Source organism: Cetorhinus maximus, chromosome 17 (genome assembly GCF_964194155.1).
Source record: "Cetorhinus maximus chromosome 17, sCetMax3.hap1.1, whole genome shotgun sequence".
Taxonomy (NCBI): domain Eukaryota; kingdom Metazoa; phylum Chordata; class Chondrichthyes; order Lamniformes; family Cetorhinidae; genus Cetorhinus; species Cetorhinus maximus.
The window spans coordinates 65,464,343-65,481,065 of record NC_135895.1 but is presented as its reverse complement, the minus strand read 5'-3'; the positions used below and the strand labels follow the sequence as shown (position 1 = coordinate 65,481,065).

The window sequence follows — 16,723 nt, the reverse complement described above, 5'->3', positions numbered from 1 at the left end:
CCAATTTGCCCTCATGGGACTGGATGCTGGCCTAGCAACCGCAAATAGGGGCAAAGCTGCTGGGGAAGATGGTATGCCACCAGACTTCCTGCACCATCTTGGCCCACTGGCAATATAATGTTTACTGGCACACTTTTCTGTAGTGGTGAAGAATGGCCACAATCCCCAAATCTGGCATGAGATGATGATAATAGCCCTGCCAAAACCTGAAAAGCAAGAAAAGTCCCTGGCAGCTACAGGCCCATTTCAATGCTCTGTACAACCTATAAGCTCCTGGAGCAGCTCATTCTTTTAAGAATTAGCCCTATTACCAACACATCCCTTCTCCAAGAGCAAGCTGGCTTTAGGCCCCAACGCAGTCGTTTGAACAAGTCCTTGCTATTGCCACAAACATTGATACTGATTTTCATCACAAACTCAAGACGGGAGCTGTTTTCATAGATTTTTCCTCAACCTAAGATACTGTGTGGAAATATGGACGGATGCTCAAACTGTCCCTGCTGCTGCCATGTGCCAAACTACTCCATTGTTGTGGACATTTCTGAGCAACAGAAAGTTGAAGGTCTACCCACAAGACAAGGTCAGCCCTCCAAGAACACTCAATGGCGTTCCCCCACAGGGCAGTGTCCAGGCACTGATACTTCTTAACATTTACACAAGTGACATGCACCCGACATCATCACGAAAATTTATTTACGCCACCAATATTGCCTTGACAATTCAGGCAAAACTTTTCCAGGATATGGAAGCCACGCTAAACTCAGACCTGTCAAAAATGACTGAATATTTCTATAAGTGAAGACTGCAACCAAATGCAAGTCCATCGTCTCTGCATTCCACCTTGAAAATCGCAAGGCACACAACACCCTAAATGTCACCTTCTGTGGAGAAAAGTGCGGTATAACCTGACTTCCAACCATCTTGGAGTGACCCTTGATCGGTCCCTAACTTACCATCGCCACCTCTGAAAGGCTGTCAAAAAAGACACAAGTGAACATCATCTGCAAGATCAAAAACAAAAATACCTGGAAAAACTCAGCAGGTCTGGCAGCATCTGCGGAGAGGAGCACAGTTAACGTTTCGAGTCCGAATGACCCTTCAACAGAACTAAGTAAAAATAGAAGAGAGGTGAAATATAAGCCGGTTCAAGGGAGGGTGGGATAAGTAGAGCTGGATAGAGGGCCAGTGATAGGTGGAGATAACCAAAAGATGTCACAGACAAAAGGACAAAGAGGTGTTGAAGGTGGTGATATTATCTAAGGACTGTGCTAATTAAGGGTAGAAAGCAGGACAAGCAAGGTACAGATAGCCCTAGTGGGGGTGGGGTGGGGTGAAGGAATCAAAAAAGGCTAAAAGGTAGAGGTAAAACAATGGATGGAAATACATTTAAAAATAATGGAAATAGGTGGGAAAAGAAAAATCTATATAAATTATTGGAAAAAAAGGAGGGGAATCGGAAAGGGGGTGGGGATGGAGTAGAGAGTGATTGTCTACTCCATCCCCACCCCCTTTCCGATTCCCCCCCTTTTTTCCAATAATTTATATAGATTTTTCTTTTCCCACCCATTTTCACTATTTTTAAATGTATTTCCATCCATTGTTTTATCTCTACCTTTTTTGATTCCTTCACCCCACCCCACCCCCACTAGGGCTATCTGTACCTTGCTTGTCCTGCTTTCTACCCTTAATTAGCACATTCCTTAGATAATATCACCACCTTCAACACTTCTTTGTCCTTTAGTCTGTGACATCTTTTGGTTATCTCCACCTATCACTGGCCCTCTATCCAGCTCTACTTGTCCCACCTCCCCTTAAACTAGCTTATATTTCACCTCTCTTCTATTTTTACTTAGTTCTGTTGAAGGGTCATTCGGACTCGAAACATTAACTTTGCTCCTCTCTGCAGATGCTGCCAGACCTGCTGAGATTTCCAGGTATTTTTGTTTTTGTTTTGGATTTCCAGCATCCGCAGTATTTTGCTTTTATCATCTGCAAGATTGCCGGCACAAGCTGGGGTGCAAAAATCACATTCCTTCCTACTACTGTTGGAACTCTGGTCTTCTCGACAGCTGAGTACCATGTACCTATATGGGCCACAAGTCATCACACTAAACTCACTGACACACAATACACTCAGTAATGAGGATAATTTCTGGAATTCTGAGATCAACTCAATTCAGGATCATCAGTCCTCTCAAATATCATTCAACGGGATGCAGCAACAGGTACAGAAATAACTCATCCTCAGAAACTTGGACCTCCCCACCCATAGAGATCTTCAAGGTCCCCAACTCACCACATAGCTCTACGAAACCACCACTGGACACAAATAAAAAATCTCCAACTCCATAAAACTGATGAAATCTGAGGGAAAACTTGGGCAGAAAACACCCTTCCAAATAAACACATTGTCTCCAACCCAACATCGCAACAACCAGGCTTCAATCTCCCCTGGAGCATGCGGACAATCCCCAATAGAATACAGACTGGACATGGCCAATCTGACTATCTAATGTACAAGTGGCAACTCAAAACCTTGCCTGGCTGTGACTGCGGAAATCTTGACCAAACCATGGAGCACATAATAACATCTTGACCCTGACTCAAGTTTGAGGGTGACATCCTGGAGCTACACTTGCTCTCCAGCAAGGCACTGGACTGTTTAGGGAACATTAAAACAGTAACGACAGCTTCTGCTCCTAAAGCCATACGAAAGAAGAAAGAAGACTGTAAAGAAAATTCTTACCCTAGAGAAAAAAATTTCTAGTAAGAAATCAGCTTGGTAGAGATCATGATGCAATCTGCCCAAAGATGAATCAACCACCAAATCACCTGAGCTTATCTTTACCAGCACGGGGATCCAGTATAGTGGATACTTATTTCATTTCTCATTGTGGAAAATTAGAATTGTCCCACTTGCACAAGAAAATTAATTTTTTTTTAAGGCTCACTAAGGCATTTAAAAATTGACTGGCAATTTAAGCCTGAGGGAATTCAAAGTGAAGATGGAGACGTTTTTGCAATACTACTACTGAATCACCTGAAGCTTTCTTCAGATGCAACACTGGAAAGACGACATTGAGGCCACAACTGCTGCTTATAGATTTGCATCACTAGAAATAGCAGCTGCATAGACCTGGTTACTGTTTCCAATTTATCATGTAAAAACTAAAAGCAAAAACTGTAATTGCAAAGAATAATGAATAGTTGGAAACTACATATACTCAAGTCCTTTAAAACGGACCAAAGAAACCCAATATATAACTACCCATTAATTTTCTGACATTTCTGCAAGATATTCCCCATAACCAGTTTTCACTCATGGGACAGGACCAGTGTAGTGAACAAGGCAGCTAACTGAGAAAACACTGGTAGCAAGATTACAAAATCAGAAAACACAAGGTAATAATCAAAAGTATAAAATCACATGAAAACTACCTGCACATAGTGACAAGAACATATAGCTTAATCTTTTATAAAAACTGAGATATTCAAGAACTTTGCAAAGAGTGGAATAAAACAAGTAGTGCTGGAAAACATATCAAATTAGTCAGTGCCAATAAGGAGAAAGCACAAGTTAATGCACCGGATGTGTACCTCTGCAAACATAGAAGTCTGAAATTAAAGTGTGACACACTGAGTAGAGTAGTACCAGGCTCTAACATGGTGCTCTGATGTAAGTATTTATCCGATCAATCTGTCTGCCTTCCTTCACAATGCTGAAAGATCTGCCCCCACCCTACTAGCATTCACAGCTATAAAAGAAAAGAGGATAAAATAAAGTCTAAAGTTACCAAAGTCAAGACTGAACCAAAAACTCCAGATCATTCAGACAAAAGATCGATATTGCTCCTGAACCTTGTGTGGGAGGCCAATGCTAGGGGGAAGAGTTAAAGTGGTGAGCCACAGGGAGAATACAATCACACTTCCGTACAAAACTAAAGTGTTCAGCAAAGTAGTCACCTAAACAGTGTTAGATCAAGTGCACCATAAGTAGCATGTAGATTGGAGGAAATACATTAAAAAATCACTCATATTACATATGAATACATTTACCTATAGTCATATTTTATAAATGATCCTGGTGCATATTTCATTAGTACTATTCCCTATTATCCATTAGTGAAAGTGCTAAATTAAAGGCATAATTAGTTGGTCATGAAGTTATTTTTACCTGCGGGATGCAATCGGTGTATGCAAACATGGATTTGAAGCGATCATCCATGGTGACATGGTACAGAATGCACATCACTATTTGTCTATGGTTTTCAATTCCTGAAATAGAAAATACGAAAAAAAATGTTGTCACCCACATCAAAATCTCAAATTTTTTCCTTTTCCAAACACTTTCCAAGATAACCAAAGAAAAATTTGAAAAATATCCAGAAATTTTCCATTGTAGCTGGTGTATTAACAAAACTTTGATTCCTGTTTTACTTATAGTACTGGTGTACAGCATTCAGTTTTGGACGCCCCAGAAGGGTTTCATGGCTGGCATTTTGTTAATGAGTGGCATCTCATTAAAAGATGATATCTATGTATAATCACTGCATATCAGGTGTAGTCTGCAGTATATTAAGGGGATTAATGCACCCCTCCAGTGCTTGTATAGCTTAAATGAGAATGTCATGCCTCAGTAACCGCATTTGAAATACTGCATTCAGTTCTTGGCACTGCATCTGCAAAAGAATATATTGACCTTGAGGAGAGTGCAGTGCAAATCCACCAGAGTTCTGAAAAGGTTAAATTATCAGAAAAAGGTGTACATACAAGGCTTTTATTCCCTTGTGTATTGAAGATCAAGGAGTGATCTAATTGAGGTGTTTAAGATTAAGGAATTCGCAAGGTTAATAGAAATGGTATCATGTGGTGGTAGAGTCTGGAACAAAGGTGCATAACCTTCAAATTAGAGCTAGGCTCTTCATGGATGATGTAAGGGGTAAGATGACACAAAGCTTGGTCAAAGGGGTAGGTTTTAAGGACTGTCTTAAAGGAGGAAAAAAGAGGTGGGGAGGGGCGAGTATTCCAAAGCTTACGGTTTAGGCAACTGAAGCTTCAGCCACCAATGATGGCATGTTTAAAATCAGGATGCTCAAGAGACCAGAATTAGAGCAGCACAGACATCTCAGAAGGTTTGGGATTGGAGAAAATTACAGAGATAGAGAGGGGTGAGGGCATGGAGCGATTTGAAAACAAGGATGAGAATTTTAAAATCAAGGGCCTGAATTTTACCCTTGGGGCGCGCCCGAGGTCGGCGCGGCCAGAAGCGGATGTAAAACCCGCTCCCGGCCAAGACCGCATTGTGAACGCAATCTTACGCTGGGTGGCCAGTTAAGGCCAACCCAGCGTGAAATGTGACCACCCGCATGTGTTCTCCATGCAGGCGGGCAGGAACATGTCGGGTGCCGGGTCCAATGGGGACCCGGTGGGGTGTTCAAAAATGGAAGAGGCAGCTCCCTGACAGCTGCCAGGAGTTGTGGGGGAGGGTGAGGGACCTCTCTGGAGGCTGCCCAAGAAGTATCCTGGCATGCAGTCATGGCCTCAGCACCTGAAAGTCATGGAAGGTGGGAGGGCAACTTGGGTGGGCACTCTGGCCCCGTTTCTCAGATGAGTGCCTGGGAGTGCTGGCGGAGGAGGTCAGTGCCAGGTAGCACATTTTAATGCCCAGGAACAGCAAGAGAAGGCCGCCCCACCTGACCAAGAAGGCCTGGACAGAGGTCACCTACCAGGTCAGTGGGCACAACATGGTGCGCCACATGTGGCTTCAGTGCCGCAAAAGATTCAATGATCTTCTGCGGTCAGCAAGGGCAAGTGCAGAAATGGCACGGACCTGTGCAAAGAACTTCAGTTGGGTGCCCGTTTCTCAGAACCTTCAGGAGTCTAAGAGTGTGTATGCCAACTGGTACTTAAGCCCACCCTGCCACAGCTGGGATGTCAGCACAACTGGCCTCATTGCATTGCAAGGTGAGGTGTGCCACAGTGACATGGCCCACCTAATGCCCGGGTGGGAGCCAGGAAAGGCCCTTCATGGAAATGGGGCAATAATGAGGCTATTTTTCCCTTTCACGAAAAGAGTAGTTATAACGCTACAGAACTGCGCAGAACGAGTGGAGGAGTGCCAAATCTGTGCATCCTCACGAAACACAAGAGTGATGCACTGGAGCTTGAATGCCACCAGCCAGCTCACTCCTCCAATTGTGGTGAGGTGGGGGTCTCGGATGAAGGTAAGAATGCAGGTGACAGATGCGTAAGCAGTGGGTACTGGAAACATAACGGGATCCTCTCATCAGAAACTGAATGGTCGAAGACAGGGAGCCCATTGAAGTTCCAATGCAGATGGTATCATGTAGCAGCTCTCCACTGTCTCCTCAGCCCACCCAGTATGCATGACTTTGATGATTCAATCTACTGAATGCACTTGACAATCAAACGAAACGCCAAGAAACTCTGGGACAACTCTGTACTCATACAGCAATGAACTGATGATGACAGAGAAAGTGCTACTGCTCCGGGGGCCTTTTATCCCATCCGTGGATGAGGAAATAATAAAAACGTGAAATCCGCCCATCCATTTTGCCCGTGCGACAAGCTAAAAATCATACAGGCAATGTAACGTTGCTGACAGTTGGCTTTTTAATGGTCTTAATTGGCCCTTTAATTGTCATCAGACGCTGCTCCAACTCCCGCAAACGCCTGCCGACCTCAATATTGCACGCGTGCGCCACGACATTGGGACGCACACCCAATGTCTTTTCACGCTATTTTACATACGTTCAGGTCGGGCATGCGCCCAACCTCAGAAAGCAAAATTCAGGCCAAGATGTTGCTTGACCGGATACCAATTTAGGTCAGCAAGAAGAGGGGTGACTGGTGAACGGGACTTGGTGCTAGTTAAGACACAGGCAGAAGTTTTGGATGACCTCAAGTTTACAGGGGTTAAAATTAGGAGACCAAATAGGACTGCGTTGGAATAGTCAAGTCTATAGATAATGAAGACATGAAAGAGAGTTTCAGCAGCAGGTGCAGAAACAGGGGTGAAGTCAGGCAATGTTGGAGAGGTGGAAATAGGTGGTCTTAGGGATGGCGTAACTATGAGGTTGAAAGCTCATCTTGGAGTCAAGTGTGACGCCAACTTTACAAACAGGCCGGCCCTGTTCCTATGTTTCTATTAAACAAATGTGTGCACATCCCTTCATTAGGAAATGTCTGTGTTTATTTTTCTAGCTACTATATGTTACATGACTAAATTGAACACTTTTCCTCCGAAAATGCATTTTGGGTTGGTAATATGGAAGTAAATTACTCCCAATTTCAGATTCATGGGATGTCTGCTTACATAGTCATTATGTTTTATAAATAATTACTGCATTAAATCATAATATGTTAACATTTGATCATATCTAACACTTCTGAAAAGTTAAGCTTGTTTTTTCCAAAAGAAATCAAGCACTGTTTCCTAAAATGAAACTCTGTAAAAGGATATATTACTGAATTATTGAGTACAAAGGGGGCTACATAATGGCCCAGATTTTGTGGTCAGTGGCAATGATGCTCAGCCCTGGTGAGTTTGTCTTGCCAATGAGACAAGACATACCCAAGGTTGGTGATGGAGGAGTCTAGGACATTCGCTTTAAGGTACGATTCTGTGAATATGACTGTCAGGCTGTTGCTTGTCTGGTCTGTAGAACAGCTCTCCCAATTTTGATAGAAGTCCCCAGAAGTTAGTACAGTGGATTTTGTAAAGGAGTATTTCATAGGTGAACTGGGCTGGGTGGCCCTTTGTCGCACCATATGCTTGGTTGATGCCAGGTGGTTCTTCCTGTACATTCTTATTTGACTTTTCTATTTTACCATTTCAGAGGGCAGTTAAGAGTCAAAAACATTGCTGTAGGTCTAGAGTTGAAAGACAACTAGACTACAAATGGTCTTCATTAATGGTCCTCAATTCAACATCATGTATTAAAATAGCCAGATTTAGAACTAATAAAACAAGTTTGGTTTTTGCAATCCACTAGTTGAATGCAAGAAAACAAACTCTTGCATCAAGACTCATAGATGGATGGGAAATTGTGTTTTATGTTCTGTGAGCTCACTTTTCAAAAAGAGCAATTGGTCTGCTAAGCAGCTCTCTTACTCATAAACCGCACTTACAGTTCACTTTCTTCCCTTTAGTATAAACAAGTTTCAAGCAATCAAGAAATAAAGCACAATGTTTTAAACACTCAAGATCATTTTTTTGTTCATTTCAATGCTTGCTGCTTTTCAGCACAGCTATATGTCTGAATAACTATAATATGCAAGTGTTTTTGAAATAAAAAGGAAATCTCTCAAAATAATAATTGTCACCATGCAGCAGCTGATCTCCCATATGAACTATTGTGTAATTATCAAGGTTTGGTGCCCAAACTACATGTTCAAACTTTAGCTCCCATCAAACTCCTCAACAACTGCTTCAGTGAAGGTAAAGGCATGAGGCAGTGTTGGAATAAAAGACTGAAAATCCAATTACCTTAGTCTTAGAGACTTGCAAGACAGTGGAGATCTGTTACCTACCATTTTCAAGAATAGTTGAGAATAATTTTCAAGGATTTTGTCTACAAATAAAAGGCCAATTAATTATCTGAAATAGACTAAGGGGAAGGTCAGTGGATGGGCAGTGGCAGACAGTTAAGCAGATATTTCATAACGCTCAGCAAAAATTTATCCTGGTCAAAAAGGACTCGATGATTAGGATGAACCACCTGTGGTTAACAAAGGTGGTCAAGGAGAGTATCCAATCAAAAACTAAGGCATACAAAGCAGCAAAAACTAGTGGTAGGCCAGAGGATTGGGAATTTTTTTAGGAACCAGCAGTGGATGACTAAAAAGCTAATAAAGAGGGAGAAAATTGGTTATGAAAGTAAATTGGCAGGAAATATAAAAACAAAAAGAACTTCTATGGGTATATTAAAAAATAGAGTAGCTAAAGTGAGCCTGGGATCCTTGGAGGATGCGACTCGAAAACTGATAATGGGGAACAGGGAAATGGTAGATAATTTAAATCAATATTTTGCATCAGTCTTCATGATGGTGGACACTATAAACATCCCAAAGATATCAGGTAAGGAAGGAGCTAATGGGAATAAAGATCTTGTAACAGTCTCTATCATGAGGGACAAAGTTTTCACAAACTAATGGGACTAAAGACAGACAAATCACCGGGACCTGATGGCCTGCATCCAACGATTTTAAAGCAAACGGCTGCAGAGATAGTGGAGGCATTGGTCGAAATATTCCAGAACTCACTGGATTCCGGGAGGGTCCCAGCGGATTGGAAAACCACTAATGTGTTCAAGAAGGGATGGAGACAAAACGCAGGAAACTATAGGCCAGTCAGCCTAATATCTGTCGATGAGGAAGTGCTAGAGTCCATTATTAAGGAAGAAATAGCAGGACATTTAGAAAAGCTTAATGCAATTAAACAAAGTCAACATGGTTTTGTGAAAGGGAAATCATGTTTGATAAATTTGCTAGAGTTCTTTGAGGATATAACAAGCAGAGTTTGCTTGATAAAGGGGTAGATGCCATGTATTTGGATTCCCAGAAAGCATTCAATAAAGTGCTACATAAAAGGTTATTGCACAAGATGGGAGCTCACGGTATTGGGGGTAATGTATTAGCATGGACTGATGGAAGACAGAGAGTCGGTATTAATGGGCTTTTTTCAGATTGGAAAGACGTAACTAGTGGAGTGCCAAAAGATCAATCCTAGGGTCTCAATTATTTGCTATCTATATTAATGACTTGGAGGAGGGGGCAAAGTGTAATGTATCCAAATTTGCTGATGATACAAAAATAGGTGGGAGGGGATGTTGTGATGAGGACATAAGGAATCTGCAAGGGGATATAGATAGGTTGCGTGAGTGGGCAAAAACTTGGTAGATGGAGTTTAATGTAGGAAAGTGTGATGTCATGCATTGTGGTAGGAAAAATCAAAAGGCAGACTATTATTTAAATGGAGAGAGACTCCAAAAAAGTGCAGCATAGAGGGATCTGGGTGTTCTTGTGCATGAAACACAAAACTAGCATGCAGGTGCAGCAAGTAATTAGGAAAGCAAATGGAAATTTTGGCCTGCATTGCTAGGGGGTTGGAGTTTAAAAATAGGGAAGTCTTGTTACAGCTGCACAGGGTGTTGGTGAGGCCACACCTGAAGTACTATTTGCAGCTTTGGTCGCCATATTTTAAAAAAAGGATATACTGGCTTTGTAGGCAGTTCAAAAGAGATTCACTAGGCTGATTCCTGGGGATGAAGGGGTTGACTTATCAAGAGCAGCTAAACAGGTTAGGCCTTTATTCATTAGAGTTTAGAAGAATGAGGGGTGATCTTATTGAAACATGCAAGATTCTGAGGGGGCTTGACAGGGTAGATGTTGAGATGTGGGGGAATCTCGAACTTGGAGACATAGTTACAGAATAAGGGGGTGCTCAATTAAGACTGACATGCAAAGGAATTTCTTCTCTCGGAGGGTAGTCAATGTCTGGAATTCTCCACCCTAGGAGAGTTGTGGAGGCTGGATCACTGAAAGTATTTAAAGAGGAGGCAAATAGCCCTCAACTCCCCAGTATTTCAAAAATCTATGAGGAGCTGGCATGAAAGAGGAGTTGAGGCCTGGGGCAGATCAGCCATGATCTTATTGAATGGCAGGACAGGCTTGAGGGGCCGAATGGCTTACTCCGGCTCCTATTTCTTATGTTCTTTTGAAGCAGCTCTTTAAGCTATTCGTATTCAGTGGAATAAAAGGTTTGCCAAAAAAGGATGCACATATTTTTCTGTACTTTGGATTTTTGCACGCGTCCAAATGTTTAATTTACAGTGTGCTATCACATAAGTAGTTTCTTGTTTAAATTAATTCTTGAGACATGGACCTTGCCAGCATTTATTGTCCATTCCTAGTTACCCTCCAGTAGTTGGTGGTGGGCTGCCTTCTTCTTGAACCACTGTAGTCCTTGTGTTGAAGACGCTCCCACTAGGCTATTAAAAATGACCCAGTGTTGATGAAGGAATGGCGATATATATCAGAGTCGGAACAGTGAAGGAATCTTGTAGGTGACAGTGTTCCAGTGCACCTACAGATCATCCTTCAAGGTGGTGGAGTTTGTAGGCTTGGGAGGTACGGCCAAAGAAGGTGTAGCAACTTGTAGCTTCCTTTATTTAGAAAACACTGCAGCTACTGTATGTTGGTGATGAAGGGAGTGCATTTTTAGGCTGATAAATGAGGTGCCAATAAAGCACATTGCTTTGTCCTGGATGATGTTCAGCTTTGAGTGTTACTGCAGTTGCATCCATCCAAGCAAATTAAGCACTCCTAACGTGCCTTGTAGGTAGTGGATAGGCTTTGGGCAGTCAGATGAGCCACTCATCAAAGAATACACAACTTCTGACCTGGTAGCCACAGCAGTTTTGTGAGCTGTTGTGAATGAGAGACTGATCAAATAAATTACACCTCCAAAGTTGCAGTTATTCTGGCATGTCACATTCATACAAAATGATTTTATGCGTACATGAGGCAGTATAACTCAGTATCTTTATTCAAACCTAACATCCAAGTATATTAAAGCCGAGCAATGGGAAATACATGCCAGTAAACCATTTCACACTGTTTCGACTTTAATGCAGTTACAATATAACTAGTCTTATGTTACAACCGTGAATTACATTCAAAAGTACTTCACTGGCTGTGAAATGGTTTTGAGCGTTCTGAGGTTGTCAAAGGTACAAGCATTTCTTTAACTAGTCCAACATGAAACAGCTTTAAAAGTGCTCACACCATCTACTGGGTCCCAGAGCATAGCATTGAGCCTTTTAACAAGTCACAGACTCCCACCCCACATTCCCCAAGCTTTTAAAAAAAACATGGGAACATAGCACTTAGGAGGAGTATGCCATTCGGCCCTTCGAGCCTACTCCACCAATCAATAAGATCATGAATGATCTTATTAGTTGTGGTCTCAGCTCTACTTTTCTGTCTGCATGAATCCCTTGTCTAACAAAAATCTATCTAACTCTGCCTTCAATAAATTTAATGACCCAGCAGCCACTATCTTCTGGGGAAGAGAATTCTACACTCTAATGGCCAGAGAAAAAATTCTCCTCATCCCTGAATTAAGAGGGAGACTTCTTATTCTTAAACTATGACCCCGAGTGCTAGGTCCCCTCACAAGAGGAAATATCCTCCTGGTTTCCATCCTACCCAGTCCCCTCAAGATCTTATATGTTTTAATAAGATCACATCTCATTTTTCTAATCTCCAATGGGTATAGGCCTAGCCTGTTCAACCATTCCTCGTTAGATAAGACCCTCATCCCAAGAATGAGTTGAATGAACCTTTTCTGAACTGCTTCTAAAGCAATTATATATGTTTTTCCAAATAAGGAGACCAAAACTGCACACAATATTCCAGATGTGGTTCTCACCAAGGCCGTGTACAGCTGCAGTAAACTTCCCCACTTTATTTTACATTCCATTTGCCTACCTAATCACCTGCCGTACCTGCATGCTAATTTTATGGACCAAGACATCCAGATCCCTCTGAACCGCCAAGTTCTGCAATCGCTCTCCATTTAAGTAGTATACTGCTTTTCTATTCTTCCTGCTAAAATGGACAAGTTCATACATTATATTCCACTGCTAAATTTTTGCCCAATCACTTAACCTGTCTATATCCCTTCGCAGATTTTCTACCTCCTCTTGACAACTTACTTTCCTACCTATCTTGGTGTCATCAGCAAATTTGGTTACAATATATTCAGTCCCTTCATCCAAATCATTGATGTAGATTGTAAATAGTTGAGGACCCAGCACTGATCCCTGTGGCACTCCATTAGTTACAATCCGAAAAAGACCCATTGATCCCTACTCATTGCTTATTAGCTAACTAATCTTTTACCCCATGCTAATATGTTAACCCCTACACCATGTGCTCTTATCTTGTGTTGTAATCATTGATGTGGTACCTTATCAAATGCCTTTTGTAAATCCAATTACACCACATTTACCAATTCCCCATTATCGACCTTGAATGTTATTTCATCAAAAAACTCTAACAGATCAGTTAAACATGATTTCCCTTTCACAAAGCCATGTTGGCTCTGCCTGATCACATTGTGATTACCTAAGTATCCTGTTATAACCTCCTTAATAACTGGATAGGCTAAGGTTGTTTTCCCTAGAGCAGAAAGGGCTGAGGGGGGACCTGACAGAGATATATAAAACTATGAGGGGCATGGATAAGGTAGATAGGAAGAAACTTTTCCCCTTAGCAGAGGTGTCAATAACCAAGAGGCATCAATAACCAGGAGGCATAGATTTAAGGTAAGGGGCAAGAGGCTTAGAGGGAATTTGAGGGAAACTTTTTTCACCCAGAGGGTGGTTGGAATCTAGAACACACTGCCTGAGGGGGTGGTAGAGGCAGGAACCCTCACATTTAAGTAGTATTTAGATGAGCACTTGAAACACCATAGCATACAGGGCTACGGGCCAAGTGCTGGAAAATGGGATTAGAATAGATAGATGCTTGATGGCCAGCACGGACACGATGGGCCGAAGGGCCTGTTTCTATGCTGTATAACTATGACTCTAACTGATTCAAGCACTTTCCTTATTACAGATTTTAGGCTAATTGGCTATACTTTCCTGCTTTCTGCCTCCCTCCTTTCTTGAACCAAGGTGTTACATTAGCTATTTTCCAAGCTGCTGTGACCCTTCCAGAATACAAGGAATTTTGGAAGATTATAACCAATGTGTATGCTATCTGTGCCACCACTTCTTTTAAGACCCGAGGATGCAGGCCATCTGGTCCTGGGGACTTGTCAGCTTTTAGATTTAATAGTTTTCCTAGCTTTGTTTCCTTGACGATGGTGCATAACCTCTTGGTTTTCAATTATCTTTGGGAAGATTCCTAAGTCCTCTACCATGAAGACAGACATACAGACTCGAAACGTTAACTGTGTTCCTCTCCGTAGATGCTGTCAGACCTGCTGAGTTTTTCCAGGTATTTTTATTTTTGTTTTGGATTTCCAGCATCCACAGTTTTTTGCTTTTATCTTAGACATATACACCTGTTCAGCGCCTCCATAATTTCTTTGTTTTCCATTATCAATTCCCCAGACTCTCTCTAGAGGACTAACATTGCTTTAGTCACTCTTTTCTTATTCAAATACCTGTAAAAACTCTTACTATCTCTTTTTATATTACTAGCTAGCTTTCTCTCATACTTTCTGCCTTTTCATTATCCTTTTAGTCATTCCTTGCTGGTTCTTAAAGTCGTCCAATCCCCTGACCTACCACTAATCTTTATAGATTTGTGCAGTGTTTCTTTCAATTTAATACTATCCTTTACTTCCCTATTCAGCCATGGATGATGCATCCTTCTCAGAGCCCTTCTTTCCCACTGGGATAAAGCTTTGCTGAGAGCTATTAAACATCTCCTTAAAAGCCTGCCACTACAACTCTACTGTCCTACCTTTCAACTTAGTTTCCCAGTTCACCTTAGCCAGCTCTGCCTTCATAGCCTCATAGTTACCTTTATTTAGATTTAAAACACGAGTCATGGACCCAACACTTCTTGCTTTCAAGCTGAATGTGAAATTCTATCATGTTGTGTTTGCTATCAGTTGGGCTCCTTTACTGATTAATGAGTTACTGATTAATCCTGTCTCATTGCAATTTACCAGGTCGAGGCTAGTCTGCTCCCTGGTTGGCTCTAGAATGTACTGCTCTAAGAAATTGTCCTCAAAACACTCTATGAGTGTTTTCCAGGCAAACTTTACCAATCTGATTTTCCCAGTCTCCATGTAGATTAAAGTCACACTATAGAAGTGAGCAGAACTCTCTGCTCACAGCACAGTGTCAGTCACAGCATAACTCTAGTCATGCTAATTGTGCTTCACACTCTATAGTTAGTGACAGACCAGTAGCGTAACATAACTAAGTGAGGAGAAAGAAATAAGTTGAAAAAGGTAACCAGGAGATGGAACATGTCAAGCATTTCTTTGTTTCTGAAAGGGTATTTCAAAAATTTTCACACTATTGATTTGTGTTTTTAAAAATATAATGCAACTTTTGGGCTAAGATATGCAGAGGTGATATTAAAATAAAATTTATCTGAAATATGATAGAGCACCATCTTTAAAATCTTAAATTAAAATCTTAATGAAGTGATTTATTAATAAGTGGGCGGTTCAATCCAACTCAGGTACATCAATTGTACTGGGAGTTGGCATTGAGAAGAATGTATGAAATTGACTCAAATTGATTGAATGAATCATTCAAAGAGACACTGCAGTTTGGTGCAGTCGTTTCTCGAGTGATGCACACTTCACATTTAACAACCTACTTGTAAACTACATCCTCTTTAAGGAGTCTACCCTACAGAGGCAGAAACTCTGGCAATATTTGCACATGATCTATTAAAACCATCTGTGCCCAGTCCAACACCAGGAGAAAAAAAAAAGCATCTCCACTTAATTGAGAAAACAGGAGGAAGCATAAATTTTACTGCCATCAATAACTTCAAGCAATCCTGATACAACTTTACTGCACCCCCACCGGCTGTGGCAGATGGTTTTAGTTAGGGTTTTTGCCACATCTGACCCCTGCTATTACCTCACTTCATTTGTAGGAAAAATGTATGATTGTTTATAAGCTGAATAGTAAAAGATTGGCCCTAAAAATAACAAGCAATGGTCTATTAAAACTAAAGAAGAACTACAGTAGCAATAAGGGCCTCTTTTATAGTAATCTGCAAGATTAATTGACCCCCTAAGTCTGGTGAGGCAGTTAAGTTCAATGCATACATTTTGGCATTATGTAAACTGGACAGGCAAAGGGTATCACACAACCAGAATTACAATGTGCACATAGGGAATGGTGATCTAAAACTAGTGCAAGACCATAGCGTCACATTTTAGAACTAACACAGCTTATTCCTCCGTTACCGTCTTCCTAAAGCTGCCCTTCAGTTGGAAAGATAGGATGGCCTGTGCCTCAATATATCATTCACATCATTCCACAACATGGGTCAGGAGATGTGCTCAGCCAGGTTCTTTCACTCACATCACTAAACGGAACTCCTACTCGAGAACCAGCAACTCTTACAGATGGAATGCAAATTCGAAAGAAATTTGAAGCAAGGTTCAAAATCAAAGAACTTCAATGCTTCTTTCACGGTACAGTGTTACTGCCAAAGCCAGCTATAATTTTGCAGCAAAGTGAATGATGGCCTGTTGTCTGAGACCGACAAAAAAAGGTGTTTCTTTTCTGTGCCTCAAGAGACAGCAGATCAGAAAGAGAGAAGGGAAAGGTTATTGTTTCTGGCTGCAGGTGTACTGAGCCAAAACATACTAGCAAGGTCACTTAAAAATCTCTGGCCTGTATGGACTTTCTCCAGGTATTAGGGAATATTTGTCAACAAGAAAACAAAATTATGAACTGGGATTTTCAAATAGCTGCAAATGCATAATATAAAACAGAGGATTGCAGATCACTGATACTTTCTCAAAGGCATAACAGCAACATTGAAATCATTTAGACTAGCTCAAAAACTGAGGATTATTCTCAATAGCATTAACCGTTCAAAAGGACAAGTGTCGTTTTTTTTAAATCTAAGCCGACATAAAATACTGCTTTATGGACAAGAAATGTTGTATCTATACATGAAATAGGAAAAGCTCATCACAATTTCT

The 16,723-nt window shown here is 41.3% G+C and overlaps 1 protein-coding gene across 1 annotated transcript in view; it reads right to left on the bottom strand.

Annotated features, from left to right (window-relative positions):
• The window catches only part of kifap3a (kinesin-associated protein 3a), a 229,571-nt gene that overhangs the window by 120,906 nt on the left and 91,942 nt on the right, over positions 1-16,723 (bottom strand). The window contains exon 11 of the mRNA XM_078561360.1: positions 4,175-4,275. Within this exon, the coding sequence (XP_078417486.1) occupies positions 4,175-4,275 (101 nt within the window). The remainder of the gene's footprint in view (positions 1-4,174; positions 4,276-16,723) is intronic.